Below are 21,516 nucleotides of genomic sequence, written 5' to 3'. Positions count from 1 at the left end.
CACCCTGCGCGCCGACATCTGAAGCTCGGGCCTGCTTGCATTTCCTGTCACTGGCCCAGTTCAGCTGTCGGCGCGCTGTGCTTACCTGATCCAGCGGCGTAGTTAGTGCGATGTGCCAGCTGGGATCAGGTGAGCACTGTGCAGCCAATCAGGGGAGGGGAAACTCATTCATGAGTTTGACAGTAAGAGCTTTCAAACTCATGAAAAGTATGGGCTGCCAAAACACAACTTTAACTTTAAATAAAATTTTAAAAAAACATCCCACTGATTATATTAACTATAAATAAGTTTTTAAAAATGTTTTAAACAATTAATCAATTTTTTGAAAAAAATAAATTTTTTAAAAGTAGGGTCTAAAACTAAACTTACCTTACTGTAAATTCTTTAAAAATAACAAACCTGTGGAAAAAAAATTCTACATTGTACTAAAAGTCCACTTACCTGAAAAACAAATACTTACGTCTGGTTTTTCCACGCGTAAAGACCGGAGGCCTTTACACGCGCGCAACGCTGAAAAAAAAAAAGGAATTTCACTGCGCACGCGCTGCCTGTGCAGTCGCGCGCGTTCTGCCTCTTAAACCCTTGGGTCAGAGGACAGGAAATGCCGGTTTTCAGCGCATGCGCTGTGCATGCTGAAAACCGGCAATTCCTCCGGGCACACGCGTGAGTACCCCGTCCGTACTCACGCGTTGTGCCCGGAATTACTGGGCCATTAAAAAAGCTTTTTTTTGTGATAAACCCATTTTCAAGCTGCACTCAAATATATCAAAGAATATTTTTACTTGAATATTGTTTGTTTTTTTTAATGATCAGTCAGTTATGTTCTGGGGCTCTACCGATTCTGTTGGCTCATGGAAGATTTTTATGTTTGTGACTATGCAAATGAGTTTGAGCGGAAACTTAAACCATAACCATCACTACGGAAAAGTCGTGCAATTTTAAGCGCAATTTACGCCCCGATTGCATCCAAAACAGTAACTCTACCCCCCCAAAAAATTTTATAATAGCTATTCAGAGCAACAGATGATTCCGTTTATAAGGAATTAGAGTTATAAGGGAAGGTTAAGGAGGTTGGGTTTGCCCAATTTAAGTTTTCAAGAATATGAAGGCGATTAATAAAGGCATATTGCTCACTGTAGGGGGCCACAAGTAGAAAATGAGCAAAATGAGAGTGGGAGTTGAAATTAATTTTCAACCCAAAGGGTAATCCAAGCTACGAGGAAAATTCATCGAAGTGCACAGAACAAAAAGGGGTCAGAGACAATTAGACGATTCTCTGGAGGGAGGTTTGGAACATAATGAGAAAGCAAGTAGGTGGAGTTGATCTATTGAAAAAGAATGAGTTCATTTGTAAAATATCTCCTACAGACCGGCAGATTTTAGTTACTATGGGGTTTTCGGATACTGCACCGGCCAGTCAACCTGGTAACTTCTATTTTCTTTCTAGGAAAGAGCAGCAGAAGAACCAGAAACATGGAAAGACCGTGTGGGAGCAGCGAATGAATGAGATGAGAAAGCAAAATCTGATGACCAGTCGGGAGGCCATTTACAATGAGTTAGACCCTGACGAGAGATGGAAAATGGCCTACTCCATGAACATCCGGCGCGACATGAAAACGCACCTGGATCGACCATTGGTCGTTGACCCTCAGGAAAACAGGAACAACAACACTAACAAAACCAGGCCTTCAGAACCCTCAGCTGATCAACGCAGCAGTCAGCAGAGGGCGGAGGAGTTTCTGAGAAAGCAGACGCGTTACCATGATCGATCCAACGATCCGAACAAGGACAGGACACTTGAGAGAGAAATGGGGGGAGTGGAACAGGGAGACAGGCCCAGGAGGTATCGCAGCAACAGCAAAGAAGGAGAATCAAATCGAGATGGTGTTCCTCGAGATATGGAATACCGTGGAAGGGAACGGGAAGGAAACCACGAGAGGAGCACGAGGGATGGTGAGGGTGAAAGGAATCGAGCCAATGAGACCCATCGGCGACACCAGCACAGACCCGGAGTAAGCAAAGAAGGGAGAAGTGCCTCGCCAAGGCCCGAGGGAGACAGAGAGCGCAGGCACAGGCCACACCGGCGTAATGCAGAAGGTCATGACGTCAGTGGCGTAGAGGAGGGTGTCAAGAGTGAAAGAAGTGAGAGGCGAACAAAGCACAGGGAAGGCACCAGGGGCAACAAGGAAGGGAAAGGCGGTGGTGAAAGCGAGAATCCAGATGGGGCGGAGAAACGACGCAGGAGCCGTCATGCTCAATCCACTTATGATGATGCAAAAAAAGAGAGAGATGACAAGGATCCAACTTCAAAGGAGAGGAGGCACAAACGGAAGAAGTAGGTAACATTTTAAAGTGATTTGACAAAACATTTAAAGTAATATGGTTCAGTTTATGAGAACACATTGTATGAAATGCAAAATTCACTGCCCAGTGTGCTTATATCCTATAATAGTAGATGACTTAAAAGGGCAAACTGTCTTGCCAAGATAGCAATCCGAAGTAAAAGTCTAACTCAATTGGCAGTTCTCTTGACTCTGAGTCAGAAGGTTGTGGGTTCAAGTCCCACTCCAGAGACTTGAGCACATAACCTAGGCTGGCACTTCCAGTGCAGTGCTGAGGGAGCGCTGCACTGTTGGAAGTGATAATCTTTGAGTGAGACATTCAACTCTTCTGGCTATTCCTGTGATTCAGATGAATGCTATCGATCCCATGACCTTATTTGAAGAACAGTAGGGATTATTCCCATGTCCTCCCTCAGATTACATAATAAAAAACAAATTAAATAGTTATTTGTCTTGTTACCATTTGTGCGTGCTTGCTGCGTGTTTGCCTACAGAATAGCAGTAACTACATTTCAAAATAAGTCATTATGTGTGTAAATCTGTGAGACATGATAAGGTGCCCCAGAACTGCATGCCTTTTTTATCTGTCAGCTTCTTAATTGATCTTTGTGCGAATGGGCAGATTTGTAAGGGAGCCCAAGCCGGTTAAAGTGCAGGAAGCTCAGAGGGAGGAGATAGTCAGCGAGTATGGTATTGAGCCGTGCAGACCAGCAAAGCCCCAAGCTTGATCTCTGCTCTGTGCTGTGTTACCTAATCTCAGCCAGAACAGCAGCAAGATCAGCAAAACTGACCTCGGTATCCTTGGGGTGGAGAGCAGAAAAATCAGCCATGGTTTCTGCCATTGATCAATAGCCAGTGAACAATGTGCCTGCGTATTCAGGCAAGGACATGATTGGGCTGGGCTCTGATGCCCTCCATGGTTGCATAACCTGTTGACACTCACTAATGAGGTTCATGCATTAAGAATCGCCACTTTGGTGAGGTAACTGAGGATGTCCAAGGTGCAGGTAACCATACCCCAGCAATGTGCCTTCGCGGAGAGGGAAGTTATAAAAAAAAATACTTCATACTTTGCCCAGCTCTCAGCTCCCAATCTCAAGATGAAGAACATATTCTCATGATAAGGGCTTTCACATGCCCTACAAGTGGCCCATGATAATTTTCCCGTCCCCTCCCACCACAGAGGGAGTCCTCGGCCACTACTTGGGATCTCCATGGTGGAGCGGCTGAGATCAAGAGCTCAACATGTGAACGTTCAGGGACAAAGATCTTTCATCTCACTGCTCCTCGACGCAACCTTTGGGCTCCAATGCTTTACCTACAGTGCAGCCCTCTTGTATAACCAGTGGATTTGCTTCACCCCTGCCTTTGCTTATGAATTATGGCCACTTTTAGGCCCGAGTAAGCTGTCTGCACAATGAGAAAACCATTGGTAGTCAAGAACATTGGCAATCAGGAACAGTCCAAAATGGAAGTCTGACACAGGATGTAAAAGACACTGGAAATTAATCTGCATGCCCATAAATTACAGTCTCTCAATTCTCAGGTAATGCAGCTTGATAAAGCAATGTGTACAAGATGTATAACAGACTGGTACTGCATAATAGGCACTGAGTAGTTATAGAATGTATATAAATGGAGTTAAATAATGTGTACTGAGTTATATAATATAGACTGTTGGAATATCCACTGACAAATCTATATAATACATGCTGACTGAATTATAAAATGTTCACTGACTTCTATAATCACTGTGGGTTGCACTCTTGCCTCTGAGTCAGAAGGTTGTGGGTTCAAGTCCCATTCCAGAGACTTGAGCACAAAAATCTAGGTTGGCACTCCGAGTGCAGTGCTGAGGGAGCGCCGCACTGTCGGAGGGGCAGTACTGAGGGAGTGCCACACTGTCGGAGGGGCAGTACTGAGGGAGTGCCACACTGTCGGAGGGGCAGTACTGAGGGAGTGCCGCACTGTTGGAGGGAGTGCCGCACTGTTGGAGGGGGCAGTACTGAGGGAGTGCCGCACTGTTGGAGGGGGCAGTACTGAGGGAGTGCCGCACTGTTGGAGGGGGCAGTACTGAGGGAGCGCCGCACTGTCGGAGGGGCAGTACTGAGGGAGCGCCGCACTGTCGGAGAGGCAGTACTGAGGGAGCGCTGCACTGTCGGAGGGGCAGTACTGAGGGAGTGCCGCACTGTCGGAGGGGCAGTACTGAGGGAGTGCCGCACTGTCGGAGGGGCAGTACTGAGGGAGTGCTGCACTGTCAGAGGTGCCGTCTTTCGGATGAGACGTTAAACCGAGGCCCCGTCTGCTCTCTCAGGTGGACGCAAAAGATACCTTGGCACGATTTTGGAAAAAGAGCAGGGAATTCTCCCCGGTGTCCTGGGCCAATATTTATCCCTTAACCAACACCTTAAAAAACAGATTATCTGGTCATTCTCACATTGCTGTTTCTGGGAGCTTGCTGTGTGCAAATTGGCTGGCGCGTTTCCTACATTACAACAGTGACTACACTTCAAAAAGTACTTCATTGGCTGTAAAGCCCTTTGGGACGTCCGGTGGTCGTGAAAGGCGCTATAGAAATGCAAGTCTTTCTTTCCTTCTTTCTTTCTATAATTTACACTGTTATATACCCATGTACAGCTTTGGGGTCTTCAAGTGGTTCAGGCTGATACTGAGCCCAGGGCAAGACAAACCTTGGAGCACATTTCACAGTTGTGATTGATGTACATTAATGTTCAGCAATACCTTAAAAAAAAAAGGTTTGTTATGCTCAGTGCCCTCTTTCTGGTTTCTCGCCAGGCATCCTCCCTGTCTGCTCTCAGCCCTTCTGTCAATCCTCTTGAATAATTTTATACATTTTTATTATTGTTCACTTCAAACTTCCTGTAGGCGTAAGATTGGTATTGGTAATGGGGAAAGGTTTCCTCTGTGCAAGATCAGAATCCATTCTTTATAAACAGTTTTATGATTTCATTAAGCAGAGTGCACAGAGGAAGCCCTATCACCGACCCACCTTGTGGGGAAATGTTGGCATAATTCCTTGTCCTGCCACTCTGCAGTGTTGCCCATTGCAGTTGCAAAGCCCTGCACCACTGTGCTGCCCTAGTCTTCACCTTATGTGGTCTCACCAAATGGGGTCCAAACAAATGAAAAAAGAAAGACTTGCATTTCTATAGCGTCTTTCACGACTGCAGGATGTCCCAAAGCGCTTTACACAATGAAGTACTTTTGAAGTATATTGTAAGAAACGCAGCAGCCAAATTGCACACAGCAAGCTCCCACAAACAACAGTGAAATGAATAACAAGATCATCTGTTTGTTATGTTGGTTGAGGAGTAAGTATTGACCAGGACACAAATGGATTTATTTTTTAAAGATGACAAGTACATCTTGGGTGCATTTGTTGCAGTGCTATTGGCAACCTCTGTATATTGTGTGTTCTGTCTAATGCCAGACATTTTGTGTTGACTTGAATCTCTTCATTCTTTTAGTTTGTGCGTTTCTGTTCTACTTTCTCTGATTTGCGATTCCATTTTGTTATTGAAGAGAGAGCCAAGGAAGTGCTCCCCCTGCTCCAGGTGGCCCAGCCCTTTCCACCACACGACCAGTGCAGCAGGACATGAACAGGCAGAATGGACAACACACGGAAGACATAGACAACCTCAGAAACAGCAAGCTGGCAACCCAGCCTCCCAATCCCAGGAGTGCCAGTAACCCCAGGGACGTCACTAACCCAGCCAATCCTTCCAATCCCTCCAGTCTTCATAATCCTGGAAAAATTGCAAACCATACTAACCCTCATAATCCCAGCAACCCATCCAATCCCCACAATACAGCCAATCGTAAGGCCCCAACAACTACCCCAGGAAATCCTACCAATCCTGGGAACCCCAAGAATCCAGAGAATAACCTCATCCTCACCAATCCAACTAATCCAACCAATCCCAACAATCCAGCAAAAAATGCTAAGAAGCCTGATCATACAACTGTTAATATCCCATTTGCAGATCCGACTCTACAAGGTAAGGCTGTTGGTCGAAAGGTCGTTTAGATAAATAGTCAGTCTGGGCATCTTACTATGAGTTTGGTATTAGTCAGGGGAGAGGTTTCCTCCGTGCAGGATGTGTAACAAAATAAGAATCTGTGCTTTATAAACATATTTATGAAATGATTAAACGTAGCACCCCCCTACCCCCACCCCCACTATCATCTGAATCATTCTATCCAAACCCAGTTTCTTGAGCTGGTTTGGTTTGAGACTTGGAAATATCCAAAGTCATTGTTAGAAGGAAAATGAACTCATTGATACAGGTGACCATTGGACAGTCTGCTATTGTCTTGTCCGTGTTCTCAGCAGTGCCATTTTCATGCTCATTCTTTTCCCAGTGCTACATAAAGTTTAATATTGTATAAAGCTACTCGGCTAACAATGAAAAAAATGGGCTTTTCCACTAGAATTTGGGCCCTAGAATTCTCTAAATGATCACGGTGTAGCTTCTGATGGAGTACTAACAGTAAAAATGAAAATGGAAAATAAGAGATTGGAGTAGGGTGTAGTGATTTCTGGTATGGAAAACAAGACAATTTTGAGATGGTAATCCCTCGCTGGGACTGGGTAATGCAGTGATTAGCACACTAGCCTTTCACCTCTGGGATCTAGATTGAGATCCAACCCAGGCTGGTGGGATAGAAGTTGTCTTTTAAGCATCCTAAATATTGGTAGCAGAACATTGAAGGAATCGGACACACCTGCGTGAACTGGAAATGTGACTTCTTTGTTCCTCAGAGGCAATTTTTAAACTGCTGTAATTTATTTTGTATTGAGACTTTAGTGTTTGGTTTGGTATGCCCATAAAACTAATGATGGGTGATAATGGATAATGTGAATTAGAAAGCATCCAGTTAATGTGGGAGTGAACATTGAGTGTTGCCCATTGTTTTGTGACCTCCTCCCCCTCCATATTAAATGAAATACAGTACGAAGTACCCATTGTTGTAAACACATCAGCAAATCTTTCTTGTGAAATATTTTTTTTTACTCAGTTGATCAGTTCAATTAGTAATAGTTCTGTCCAGTGCGGGACTTGGTCATACAGATCAATGAAGTCTCAAGTTTGGACCCCCTCTGGACTGAGTTATCAGGGTTGATAGAAAGGGCACTAAAATTGTAAAATAAAATCAGCCAGGAAAGTGTGTGGCAGTTGAGTGAGGACAGGATTGGGCATGACTGTCACCTGGTTCCCTCTCACTTTGTAAATGAGCTTTCCAGCACTCATTGTCTGGGTTCCCTTGAGTTTAGAAGGCTGAGGGGTGATCTAATTGAGGTGTTTAAAATGATGAAAGGATTCGACGGAGAAGCTGTTTCCCCTGAGCTAGGCCGTTCAGGATTCTGTTTGTCGCCAACTAATTATTTTCAATGGGCCTGAATTTCCGATCGGAGGTTTCCTGCGGGTAGATGCCTCCGATCGGAAAAAATCTACGCACTTACCTGCTGGTTCCGCAGGTCCCGAGACTTGCGATCCTGGGCCTCCACTCTACGAAATGCGCAGAGACCCAGGTACCCCAGGCGCAAGCGTCCCTGGGATCACGTGGGCCATGGGGAACCAATCAAAGAAGGGATTTCCCCATCACACCTTGACAGGTTTGTGCGCACAGAATTGTCAAAAGTATGAATGGGGATCACTTAAAAAACAGTTAAACATTAAATAATTTTTTTTTAAATCACATTTAAAATTACATTAAATTAAATATTTTAAACAAAAATTAAATTTTTTGCAAAAATTATTAAAGTTTTTTACAGGGCTAAAAATAAACTTATTTTTGAATTATAAATGAGTGGAAATTTAAAAAAAAAATTTTTTTTACCAGACGTAAGATTTTTAAAGGCTTTCAGCGGGCAGAGGTTGTGCAGAAAGCGGAACTCTCTGCCCATGGAGGCCCTTCTCCCAGGCAGGCGTGCGATCTGTCAAGAAGATTTGATAGATCGCAAGTGCTGGGTTTTAGCGCATGCGCTTCACATGCCTGAAACTGGCATTTGCGCGGCCCCTATGGGTGCGTACACACCTCGCACGCACCCGTGGGGGTTGCAAAATCCGGCCCATTGTTTTGTTCAAGTACTTGCCAAAGTAAAAAAAGCCAATATCTTCAGGGGAGGAAAGAAAATGTAAACCATCCAGATTAGTCAATGGATTAGGCAACACCAGATTGGCTTGTCTAACAATCTCAAACAGATGTCATTCCAATGTAATGACATCGCAAAACATGGACAAGCGTGTAAAAGGGAAACCAAGAAATGGATCTCTTTATTTTCTTTCAGTAAACAAGAATGCAAACACAGACGTTTTGCCAAAAAAGGAAGGCGAAAAGAAAGAAGAGGAAGTGGAGGAAGATGACACAGACGGGCCGAAGCCGATGCCACCCTATAGCTCCATGTTCATATTGAGCACTACCAATCCGTAGGTCACTTGCAAATACTTGTCAGAGCTTGGCCTGCTAAAGGCCGAAACTTTATTTGTCTAGAAGTGTCCAGTTGTATTTCCCAGTCACACTTACTTACAATGTCAGTGAAGAAAATGGAGTGTCAGGCCTAGAAATTCCACGCGTCTGAATGTTTAGGCCCGAGGAGCACGTGATATTGGGCCTCTGGCCTTATTATCATTGAGCCGGCGAGCTGCGGAGGTCAATAGGCGTCCCTAGGCAGCTCGCTGGCGAAGTGGAGTCGAAGAACGGGCCACTGCAGTGCCAGCAGTGACCCTCGGGTAAGTCGTTAAAGAGGACAAAGATCACAAGAGAAATATGGATGAGGAAGGACATTTAGGATATCCTATCCATAAAAAAACCTATGGTTCCCCCAGCATAGCACCTAACTCTTAAAACATTTTAGGATTTTTTCCCTCTACTATCTACATGGAAGTCCATTCCAGGTGTTGATCATTCTTTGTGTGATATCAACCCTAACTTTGAACCTGTACCTTCCTGTCTTACTATTGTAGCTTAAATTGAACTAACATTCCATATTTACCTTTTCTACACCATTTACTCAGATCTCTTCTCGGTTGTCTCTTTTCAAAGCTATAGAGTGCAAGGGCTGGATTTCCCTCTTCCTGTCTTTACAGGACAGGGCAGGACCTATATCTGTCACCCCAATCCCACTCTGACTCCAGCCCAGTTTCCTGGACTGGAGTCCAGGATTCAGCAGGATTCCCACCAGAAAGCAGGAGACCAAGCAAAATCCAGGCATTATCGCAGTGGGACCACTGCTATGACGCCTGAATAATGGGAGCTGCATTATAGGAGCAGAAGTGCCCCAAAGCCTTTGACAAATTTCCCACTGAGTTTCAACAGATAAGTAACCACAGAAAATGCTGGAAACACTCAGCAGGTCAGACAGCATCCGTGGAGTGAGAAAAATAGAGTAACTCTGCTTCTCTCTCCACGATGCTGCCTGACCTGCTGAGTGTTTCCAGCATTTTCTGTTGTTACTTCAGATTTCCAGCATCCGCAGTATTTTGCTATTGTTCAACAGATAAGTGCTGACTGGTGAAATGGGGACCACTCTAAAGCTCTCTCTCTCCACCTGATGATCCTGGGAAGCTGCAGAAACAGGGGTGGATGGAAAGGAAATGAGCTGGGTGGGAGAGGAGTCCCAGCAAGGGCAGTATGAGGAAAGTTCCGGTCGGAGCAGTGCGGTGGCAGTTGGCCTCACTCCCCATTTTGGCCCCCTTATCTGTCACTGTCTTGCCTGATTTGGGGCAGGAAAGTGACAGTAACCCCCCCAGTCAAAAAAAAAAACTCACAATAAAAGAAAACTGCTTTGGAATAGTCAGACAGCAGTAAAAGGGAGCAATGGCCAGTGGGTGGTACTCTTCATTAGTAATGGAACAAGAATGGAACTCGATGATGTCACTAAACGTCACTTCAGCAACTCACCTTAACATCACAGCCACCCACCAAATATAGAAAATTTGTCATTATAATGCCTGGCATGAGAGGAGAGGAGTCCTGTGAGGCGAGATTGAGTAGAATGGGCCTATACTCTCTGGAGTTTAGAAGAATGAGAGGTGATCTCATTGAAACATATAAGATTCTGAGGGGGATTGACAGGGTAGATGCTGAGAGATTGTTTCCCCTGGCTGGAGAGTCTAGAACTAGGGGGCATAGTCTCAGGATAAGGGATCGGCCATTTAAGACTGAGATAAGGAGGAATTTCTTCACTCAGAGGGTTGTGAATCTTTGTAATTCTGTACACCAGAGGGCTGTGGATGCTGAGTCATTGAGTATATTCAAGACTGAGATCGATAGATTTTTGGATTCTAGGGGAATCGAGGGATATGGAGATCGGGCGGGAAAGTGAAGTTGAGGTTGAAGATCAGCCATGATCTTATTGAATGGTGGAGCAGGCTCGAGGGGCCGTATGGCCGACTCCTGCTCCTAATTCTTATGTTCTTAACACATTCCTGATAGCTACCATTACCAGCTGCCATTCTTTGCTTCTCTTCCTTCAGCCTCCCCGCTGCTTACTTGCCGAGTCTCATGTGTTGAGCGTTAGCCTTTGTCTACTGCTTTCTCTTCACTCAGCTGCGGTATTGTTCTCCCACTTGCTCCTGGACTTCTACTCCTTAGGCCACAGGTTGCTAATAGTAGAGGCAGTGGTGGAGGAAAATATCTAGTATAAATGCACGATAAGTCTGTTAACTGAAAAAATGATCACTCCTACCAATGCATTGATCTGTTTTTTTAACAACCGTTTGTGTTGATGGGACTGGTTAATTTGTTCTAGTTTTACAAAGCTACAGCAATAACCCACAATTGCAACAAACCTCTTTATTTTAAAACTTTCTCGACAGGCTGCGCAGAGCCTGCCATTACATTGTAAATCTACGCTACTTCGAAATGTGCATCCTCATGGTCATCACAATGAGCAGTATTGCACTGGCCGCGGAAGATCCCGTCCAACCAAATGCCACGAGAAACAACGTAAGCTGCCGCCTTTTCCTTTTTAGTAACTGTATTTTCAAAAGGGTCACTGGTGCATCGGAGACGGTGCAGACAAGAACAATGAGAGTGATCCTGAGTGTAAAAGGATGAGGGGGGTGGGGTAATAAAGTTAAGAGTACAGAAGCTAAACGTCCATGGCTAACAAAATGGCAGAGCAGGGTCAGTAGACCACATGGCCTACTTACGTTTCTATGTCTCTCCCTGGTGACTACGTGGAGCAGTGGGTTACACTCCCTTTTATCTCGAGGTTCTGGTTTTCAATTTTGCCCAGACTTTATTGGCAGACTGCGCGGAGCCTGCCATTAAATTGTAAAAATACGCCCCTCTCTCTGCTGGTTTTGGCAGCTTCAACCCAGTCCCCAAAAGCGCAAAATGGCTCCTAATTTTGACACTACATTTTCCACACCGCTGGAGATACCTGGAGGATCACTGCTGTGGGAACTTAAACCATTTCTGCAGGGACTGGGGGCATTCTTCTGAGCTTGCTCCTGAGGCACTTTGTCTGGGCAGAGTAAAGGGAGTTTTACTTTGAATCTAACCTTACTGTGCCTGGCTTGAAAGCACCTGATGCTGATTGGGTGCCTAAATTGGGAAGGTCTTACGTTACCTATCAACATTGCTTGATGATTAGGGAACAAACCTCTGACAACCAAGAAAAAAAGCGTCTCTGATCTCCATTTAACAGCTCTTTCCCCCAACAGAGGAGACCAAACAAATCGAGAAGTAGTGGTTAGGTGACAGCAAGCTGGGGTTTCAAAAGCCTTTAGTTTGTAAGAGGAAGGGAAGACCGAAGGAGGTGAGGAGTTTCACAATTTTGAGATCATGGGAAAGAATGAGTCAGAGTAGGAGATATAATTCAATAATAATCATTATTGACAATTGTTATCAGTGACTATTATTACTATTACCTGGGCTGAAGCGCTTCAGCTATGAAGAGAGACTGGACAGGCTGGGGTTGTTTTCCTTGGAGCAGAGAAGGCTGAGGGGGGACCTGATTGAGGTGTACAAAATTATGAGGGCCATAGATAGGGTGGATAGAAAGGAACTTTTCCCCTTAGTAGAGGGGTCAATAACCAGGGGGCATAGTTTCAAGGTAAGGGGCAGGAGGTTTAGAGGGGATTTGAGAAAAAACGTTTTCACCCAGAGGGTGGTTGGAATCTGGAACTCACTGCCTGAAAGGGTGGTAGAGGCAGGAACCCTCACAACATTCAAGAAGCATTTAGATGAGCACTTGAAATGCCATAGCATACAAGGCTACGGACCAAGTGCTGGAAAATGGGATTAGATTAGACAGGGCATGATGGCCGGTACAGACACGGTGGGCCAAAGGGCCTCTTTCTGTGCTGTATAACTCTATGACTAGGTTGTGCAAATTTGATTTTGCTCATTATTTTCATTCCTTCTTTCCACAGGTTTTAAGATACTTTGACTATGTATTTACAGGAGTCTTTACCTTTGAAATGGTTATTAAGGTAAGTAGGCACTGTGAGTATCTGCGTTATGTACTGCAGGAAGGCCACAGGGACAATCCCTGGTCTGGGCTGAGTTAACCGATCTCAGCCGGCCTGGGTTAGAGAGGGAAAAATCTGCCAGAGATAAATTCCCTAATTCCCTATGACCTCATAGAGGTCTTTAAGATTATGAAAGGACTTGATAGGTTAGACATAGAGAAGATGTTTCCACTTGCGGGCAGTCGAAAACTAGAGGTCATAAATATAAGGTAATCACTAATAAATTCAGTAGGGAATTCAGGAGAAACTTCTTTACCCAGATAGTGGTGAGAACTCGCTACCACAGGGAATAGTTGAGATGAATAGCATAGGTGCATTTAAGGGAAATCTAGATAAGCACATGAGGGAGAAAGGAATGGAAGGATATGTTGATGGGGTGGGAGGAGGCTCATGTGGAGCATAAATGCTGGCATAGATAAGCAGGGCTGAATGGCCTGTTTCTGTGCTGTAAATTCTAAGTATCTATAATTATTCAGAGACTGATTCTGCAAAGTGTGTTGCACTCAGGGAAGCAGAGGATTGGGATAGCTTCTGATGTGATTGCTCACCTGTGATCAATAGCCAGCACTCGCTTTCTAGGCTTGCATGTGAAGCATGCTCACTTGGCTGAGGTACTAGAAGGACAGCCATCACATGGAAATGTACCCCAGTGAGGAGTTGGCTTCTTCAGGAAGAAAATATTGGGAAAAATACAGAGGCTTTGAAGAGATGAGCTGCTCCTCTGCTGTACCTTATTGCGTAATAATGAGGTTGGCCTAAACTTTGACTGTCAGATTCTGCTGATGGCTTTGAGCAATTGAGTATAACTGGTATATTTTCTGTGACAGATAGTGGTCCGGAGCCCCAGTAATGGGGGAAGAGGTGCGCAGGTCGTTACCAGGCAGTACTGGGAGTGGTTTCCTACATTACAATGGTGACTACACTTCAAAAGTACTTCATTGGCTGTAAAGCGCTTTGGGACATCCTAAGGTCATGAAAGGCGCGATAGAAATGCAAGTCTTTCATTTTTTTTATTGGTAGACAGGGAAGCGGAGGTCTATCAAGCAATAGAGACTGGTCACATGGCGGAAAGAGGGCCCAGGGTGCAGCAGGAAGTGAGTGGTGGGCAAGTCTCACCAAAGAGTGGCGGCCCAGGATGAAGGCTTGGAGCTGGGGGCAGTGAGTGGTCGCTGAGACGGTAAGAGCATGGGTATAAAGAAAAAAAAGACTTGCATCTCTAGAGCGCCTTTCACAACCTCAGGATGTCCCAAGCGCTTTACAGCCAATGAAGTACTTTTGAAGTGCAGTCACTGTTGTAATGTAGGAAATGCGGCAGCCAATTTGCGTACAGCAAGCTCCCACAAACAGCAATGTGATAATGATCAGATAATCTGTTTTAGTGATGTTGCTTGAGAGATAAATGTTGTTCAGGACAGCGGGAGAACTTCTTTGAAATAGTGCCGTGGGACCTTTTACATCCACCTGAGAGGGCAGACGGGGCCTCGGTTTAACGTCTCCTCCAAAAGACGGCCCCTCCAACAGTGCAGCGTTCCCTCAGTACTTCCCCTCTGACAGTGTGGCACTCCCTCAGTACTGCCCCCCCCGACAGTGCAGCACTCCCTCAGTACTGCCCCTCCGACAGTGCGGCGTTCCCTCAGTACTGCCCTTCTGACAGTGCGGCGCTCCCTCAGTACTGCCCCCTCCGACAGTGTGGCGCTCCCTCAGTACTGACCCTCCGACAGTGCAGCGCTCCCTCAGTACTGCCCCTCCGACAGTGCGGCGCTCCCTCAGTACTGCCCCTCCGACAGTGCGACGCTCCCTCAGTACTGCCCCTCCGACAGTGCGGCGTTCCTTCAGCACTGCCCCTCTGACAGTGTGGCGTTCCCTCAGTACCGCCCCTCCGACAGTGCGGCGCTCCCTCAGTACTGCCCCTCCGACAGTGCTGCGTTCCCTCAGTACTGCCCCTCTGACAGTGCGGCGCTCCCTCAGTACTGCCCCTCCGACAGTGCGGCGTTCCCTCAGTACTGCCCCTCTGACAGTGTGGCGTTCCCTCAGTACCGCCCCTCCGACAGTGCGGCGCTCCCTCAGTACTGCCCCTCCGACAGTGCGGCGTTCCCTCAGTACTGCCCCTCTGACAGTGCGGCACTCCCTCAGTACTGCCCCTCTGACAGTGCGGCGCTCCCTCAGTACTGCCCCCTCCGACAGTGTGGCACTCCCTCAGTACTGACCCTCCGACAGTGCAGCGCTCCCTCAGTACTGCCCCTCCGACAGTGTGGCGTTCCCTCAGTACTGCCCCTCCGACAGTGTGGCACTCCCTCAGTACTGCCCCCCCCGACAGTGCAGCACTCCCTCAGTACTGCCCCTCCGACAGTGCGGCGTTCCCTCAGTACTGCCCCTCCGACAGTGCGGCGCTCCCTCAGTACTGCCCCCTCCGACAGTGCGGCGCTCCCTCAGTACTGACCCTCCGACAGTGCAGCGCTCCCTCAGTACTGCCCCTCCGACAGTGCGGCGCTCCCTCAGTACTGCCCCTCCGACAGTGCGACGCTCCCTCAGTACTGCCCCTCCGACAGTGCGGCGTTCCTTCAGCACTGCCCCTCTGACAGTGTGGCGTTCCCTCAGTACCGCCCCTCCGACAGTGCGGCGCTCCCTCAGTACTGCCCCTCCGACAGTGCTGCGTTCCCTCAGTACTGCCCCTCTGACAGTGCGGCGCTCCCTCAGTACTGCCCCTTCGACAGTGCGGCGTTCCCTCAGTACTGCCCCTCTGACAGTGTGGCGTTCCCTCAGTACCGCCCCTCCGACAGTGCGGCGCTCCCTCAGTACTGCCCCTCCGACAGTGCGGCGTTCCCTCAGTACTGCCCCTCTGACAGTGCGGCACTCCCTCAGTACTGCCCCTCTGACAGTGCGGCGCTCCCTCAGTACTGCCCCCTCCGACAGTGCGGCACTCCCTCAGTACTGACCCTCCGACAGTGCAGCGCTCCCTCAGTACTGCCCCTCCGACAGTGTGGCGTTCCCTCAGTACTGCCCCTCCGACAGTGCGGCGCTCCCTCAGTACTGCCCCTCCGACAGTGCGGTGCTCCCTCAGTACTGCCCCTCCGACAGTGCGGTGCTCCCTCAGTACTGCCCCTCCGACAGTGCAGCACTCCCTCAGTACTGCCCCTCCGACAGTACGGCACTCCCTCAGTACTGCCCCTCCGACAGTACGGCACTCCCTCAGTACTGCCCCTCCGACAGTACGGCACTCCCTCAGTACTGCCCCTCCGACAGTACGGCACTCCCTCAGTACTGCCCCTCCGACAGTGCAGCACTCCCTCAGTACTGCCCCTCCGACAGTGCAGCACTCCCTCAGTACTGCCCCTCCGACAGTACGGCACTCCCTCAGTACTGCCCCTCCGACAGTGCAGCACTCCCTCAGTACTGCCCCTCCGACAGTGCAGCACTCCCTCAGTACTGCCCCTCCGACAGTGCAGCACTCCCTCAGTACTGCCCCTCCGACAGTGCAGCACTCCCTCAGTACTGCCCCTCCGACAGTGCAGCACTCCCTCAGTACTGCCCCTCCGACAGTGCAGCACTCCCTCAGTACTGCCCCTCCGACAGTACGGCACTCCCTCAGTACTGCCCCTCCGACAGTGCAGCACTCCCTCAGTACTGCCCCTCCGACAGTGCGGCACTCCCTCAGTACTGCCCCTCCGACAGTGCGGCACTCCCTCAGTACTGCCCCTCCGACAGTACGGCACTCCCTCAGTACTGCCCCTCCGACAGTGCTGCGTTCCCTCAGTACTGCCCCTCCGACAGTGCTGCGTTCCCTCAGTACTGCCCCTCCGACAGTGCTGCGTTCCCTCAGTACTGCCCCTCCGACAGTGCGGCGCTCCCTCAGTACTGCCCCTCCGACAGTGCGGCGCTCCCTCAGTACTGCCCCTCCGACAGTGCGGCGCTCCCTCAGTACTGCCCCTCCGACAGTACAGCACTCCCTCAGTACTGCCCCTCCGACAGTGCGGCGCTCCCTCAGTACTGCCCCTCCGACAGTACAGCACTCCCTCAGTACTGCCCCTCCGACAGTACGGCACTCCCTCAGTACTGCCCCTCCGACAGTGCGGTGCTCCCTCAGTACTGCCCCTCCGACAGTGCGGTGCTCCCTCAGTACTGCCCCTCCGACAGTGCAGCACTCCCTCAGTACTGCCCCTCCGACAGTACGGCACTCCCTCAGTACTGCCCCTCCGACAGTGCAGCACTCCCTCAGTACTGCCCCTCCGACAGTACGGCGCTCCCTCAGTACTGCCCCTCCGACAGTACGGCACTCCCTCAGTACTGCCCCTCCGACAGTGCAGCACTCCCTCAGTACTGCCCCTCCGACAGTACGGCACTCCCTCAGTACTGCCCCTCCGACAGTGCAGCACTCCCTCAGTACTGCCCCTCCGACAGTACGGCGCTCCCTCAGTACTGCCCCTCCGACAGTACGGCACTCCCTCAGTACTGCCCCTCCGACAGTGCAGCACTCCCTCAGTACTGCCCCTCCGACAGTGCAGCACTCCCTCAGTACTGCCCCTCCGACAGTACGGCGCTCCCTCAGTACTGCCCCTCCGACAGTGCGGTGCTCCCTCAGTACTGCCCCTCCGACAGTGCAGCACTCCCTCAGTACTGCCCCTCCGACAGTACGGCGCTCCCTCAGTACTGCCCCTCCGACAGTACGGCGCTCCCTCAGTACTGCCCCTCCGACAGTGCGGCACTCCCTCAGTACTGCCCCTCCGACAGTGCTGCACTCCCTCAGTACTGCACTGAAGTGCCAGCCTAGATTATGTGCTCAAGACTTGAACCCACAACCTTCTGGCTCAGAGGCAAGAGTACTACTGCTGAGCCACGGCTGACATCTTAAACAAGATCTAGAAAAAAGAAAAAGGAGTGAGAGTGGCAGGTTAGGTCTGAAACGATGCTAATGGTGGTGGGGGCAGCGGAAGGGGAAGAAGAATTTATTTGAGCGCTATTTGTGACATTTATAAAAAACAGGGTCATGATTTTGTTATATATTATTCTCAAAGAAATTCTTCCCAGGGGGCGAAAACATTCTGATGGTTATAGAGCTAAATTATGGTTTTTCTCCTTATTTTCTGTGTTTGGCGGGGACAGAGATAGCCCCAAACAAAGAGCTGAATTTTTTTCCCCCAAAGATTCACTCTTTCTATGACCAATTAGAATAGGGGGCGGGGGGGACTGATTTTTTTCCCCCCGGCTATCTGAATGATTGGTTCACGACTTCAACTATGAAAAACAATCAAAAATTTGAGAGATGAGTCTACATTGAAACAATGGGGAAGCTTGTGTGCGATGCTCTGGACACAAAACAAATTATTTTAACGGTAGATTTGCAGATATTAGTAAACCAGTTGGGCTTTAACTACAAAATGGTAGCTTTTATGGTCACTTTACCAGATTTATTGAATTCCAGTTCACAGCTTGCTATGGTGGAATTTGAACTCAGGACGTCTCACTTGCTAGTCTAATGCTATAACCACTAGGCTACCTGTCTATTAGTATTTAAAATTATGAAGACGTGGAATCGGCTAGATAGAAACACGCTGCTTCTAGTGGTTGAGGAGTCTAGAAAAAAAGAGGACCTAGATATAAGATTAAATGTAAGAGATTTAGGACAGGGCAGAAGAAACCTTTTTACACAGATGGTCATAAGGCCGTAGAATGTACTTACCAGAGTTAATGAGACCTTATTGATGTTTAAAAATAGGTAGTTGAAGGAAAGGGGGAAAAGGGATATGGGAACAAGGCTGGGACATGGGATTAGGACTCCCGCTTATGTGGAGCACAAACACCAACGGGGACTGGTTGGGTCAAACAGCCTGTTTCCATGTTGGAGTTTCTATGTAACTCTGTGTAAAGTTTGGACTTGGGTAATAAATAATGTGTCCACAAGAGCAGGCCAGAGGCTGGGAATTCTGCGGCAAGTGTCTCACCTCCTGACTCCCCAAAACCTTTCCACCAGCTACAAGGCACAAGTCAGGAGTGTGATGGAATACTCTCCACTTGCCTGGATGAGTGCAGCTCCAACAACACTCAAGAAGCTCGACACCATCCAGGACAAAGCAGCACCTCCCAAGCCTGCAATCTCTACCACCCAGGACAAGGACAGCAGGCGCATGGGAACACCACCACCTCCAAGTTCCCCTCCAAGTCACACACCATCCTGACTTAGAAATATATCGGCTGTTCCTTCAGCATCGCTGGGTCAAAATCCTGGAACTCCCTCCCTAACAGCATTGTGGGAGTACCTTCACCACACGGACTGCAGCAGTTCAAGAAGGAGGCTCACCGGCAATTAGGGATGGGCAGTAAATGCTGGCCTTGCCAGCGACGCCCACACCCCATGAACGAATAAAAGAAAATCTTGGCTGGGATAGCGGTAGGGAAGCTACAATTGGCCTCAGTACCCTGGGCTAGGGAGGAAAAATTAGCCAGAGTTCCCACTTCGCTATGCTATCAGTAGTGAAAAGTAGGAAAAGTTAGCGTATCGATGCATGAATGTTGGTCGATGGGAGGACGTGGTGCTCTTCAGAATTGAACAGTCTGCCAGCACTCTCTGCTTAAACTTGGAGAATGAGTCAGGTGCTGGGGGGCTGCTATCATACTCCAGCATGTGTCAGCACCTTTCAGAGCACAGTAGTGAAGGAAAAAATGTGAATGTGATAGTCAAGTGCCATTTATTTCTTTCCTCTTTCCGTTTAAAGATGATTGACCTTGGCTTAGTCCTGCATCAAGGAGCATACTTCAGAGACTTATGGAATATTCTGGATTTCATCGTAGTCAGCGGTGCACTGGTGGCTTTTGCCTTCACGTAAGTTTCTTCCTGATCTCATGTGCCTGCTTGGAAGGGTTTGCTGCCTAGGAACAGTGTATGCAGCGCGTTCATTCTTTCTCAGTTTGTCACTGAGAGGCACGGTATGTACACTCTGCTCGTATCTCTATGCTTGCAGAGAGAGGACATGAAATGCATGCTGTCTGTACTTAGCAACTGTTCTCAAATTTTAAGTTTTCATAAGTGTTCAATGCCAGATTGGAGTGGGGTGGGGTTTGGGAACAGGTTTGAGGAGCAGTGTTCCTTTGAAGACTAGCGCAATGTAAACACAATGAACGCAATAGAAATTGCTGTTGATGATAGTGGATAAAAGCTGAACAAGTTCATATGGCATTCCTATGTCCCATATTTTAACAGAAGTGTTAACCCATTGAAAATAGAGGTATTAGTACCTTCATTAAGATACTGGACAGAAGATTGTCACATAAATACGTTAAACGTTCTTTTGCCAAAAGTCATTTCTGTTCTAATACCAGTGCTCCAACCCTGGTATCTCAGTTGGCACTTATACTGAGCTATACAGACCAGAAAGATCCCAGGGTCCATGCTGAGTTGGTTGATCTTATTTCGGACAGTGGGAGAGATGCTATAATTGGCTTTAGCACCCTTTAGTTAGTGAGGGTTTGAAAAATCAGCTGGAATTTCAGCTCCTAATCATCGTTCAGTCACTCCTGCTAGTTTGGATGTTGGTCTCAGGTGTGATGACCACTCACGGTTAAGTAGCCTGCCGACACTCACTGCCCTGCTCCGACAGGAAGACTGAGTGAGATACCAAAGGACAGCTATCGCCCATAGATCTGTAACCCACCATGAGTCAACACCCTCAGGGGAGGAAGGGATTAAAATTAGAAGGGAAACTAACCATAGCTGTGGATAATCAGGCCAAACATTAGCCAGCATTTTTAGGACTGGGGTCGGGCTGCCAAAAAGTTAATTGAGGCCTTGGCACAAGAAATTAAATCACTCTTCTCTCGTCTTGAGTTACAGAGGATGTGTGTCCTGGTATATTTGCTCACCTGGGTACCCTTCCCCTCTCCTTCTCAGCGATTCTAGGTGTTTGCATGTTGAGGTGGGGAGATAAAAAAGAAAACAAAATTACAAACACTTGTGAAAACGCTGAAAATTGTGAAAATCGCTAAGTAGTGAATACAATTTAAAAGTTGTTTCTGAAAGCATTGCCGTAGAAACGTAGGCTGTAGATCAACTGCAACAAGCTTTTCACTATTGGTTGGGGCTATATGTGATCAGTCCACTTCAACCAGTAACTACACGAAGTATTCTTTAAAAAATATCCTATTCAAATTTATGTAAATATCCCATTTGGTGCAGTTCAGGCCTTCCATCATTCTTCGTTAATTATTCCATGCCCAATTTCCCCATTTTTGAGTTATTTATCCCTATTTCCATACCTTTTATCCCTATCATTTCCTACCTATCATAACCATTTAACCATCACTCACCCCCAGCAACAGAAACAAATGCCTGAAGATGTACCTGGCATTCCGTGACGCTCCCATTCAGTCTGATTAGGGGCACAGGTAACAGGCTAATTTGTATATGTAACTGACACAGTTGTAACTCATGAAATAGTCCAACATTATGTTGGTGCCTTCAACCTGGTTTTAAATATATTATTTAAAGGAATTGGAGCAGATAGAATGCTGGGAGACATAGTCAGGAATACAAATCCAGCGTGGTAATGATGAGGCTTTACACTGTACTGGTCAGACCTCACACAGCGCTGTGTGCAGCTCTGGTCATTGCACTTCAAAAGGAGCATAAAGGCATTGGAGAAGATGCAGGGAAGAGCGACAAGAATGATCCAAATTGT

General features: G+C 47.8%; 1 protein-coding gene across 1 annotated transcript in view; it reads left to right on the top strand.

The window, feature by feature from the left end:
* LOC147097756 (voltage-dependent P/Q-type calcium channel subunit alpha-1A-like) overlaps positions 1 to 21,516 on the top strand; it is a 728,667-nt gene that overhangs the window by 501,556 nt on the left and 205,595 nt on the right. Inside the window, exons 21-26 of the mRNA XM_085971842.1 lie at positions 1,448 to 2,335; positions 5,886 to 6,361; positions 8,656 to 8,794; positions 11,186 to 11,315; positions 12,749 to 12,808; positions 19,558 to 19,664. Coding sequence (XP_085827968.1) covers positions 1,448 to 2,335; positions 5,886 to 6,361; positions 8,656 to 8,794; positions 11,186 to 11,315; positions 12,749 to 12,808; positions 19,558 to 19,664 — 1,800 coding nt within the window. The remainder of the gene's footprint in view (positions 1 to 1,447; positions 2,336 to 5,885; positions 6,362 to 8,655; positions 8,795 to 11,185; positions 11,316 to 12,748; positions 12,809 to 19,557; positions 19,665 to 21,516) is intronic.

The sequence above is a fragment of the Somniosus microcephalus genome, chromosome 31 (genome assembly GCF_052327205.1).
Source record: "Somniosus microcephalus isolate GS21.2 chromosome 31, FLI_Smic_1.0, whole genome shotgun sequence".
NCBI classification, from domain to species: Eukaryota; Metazoa; Chordata; class Chondrichthyes; order Squaliformes; family Somniosidae; genus Somniosus; species Somniosus microcephalus.
The sequence above is the reverse complement of the archived record's forward strand: the minus strand, read 5'-3'. Positions and strand labels throughout refer to the sequence as shown.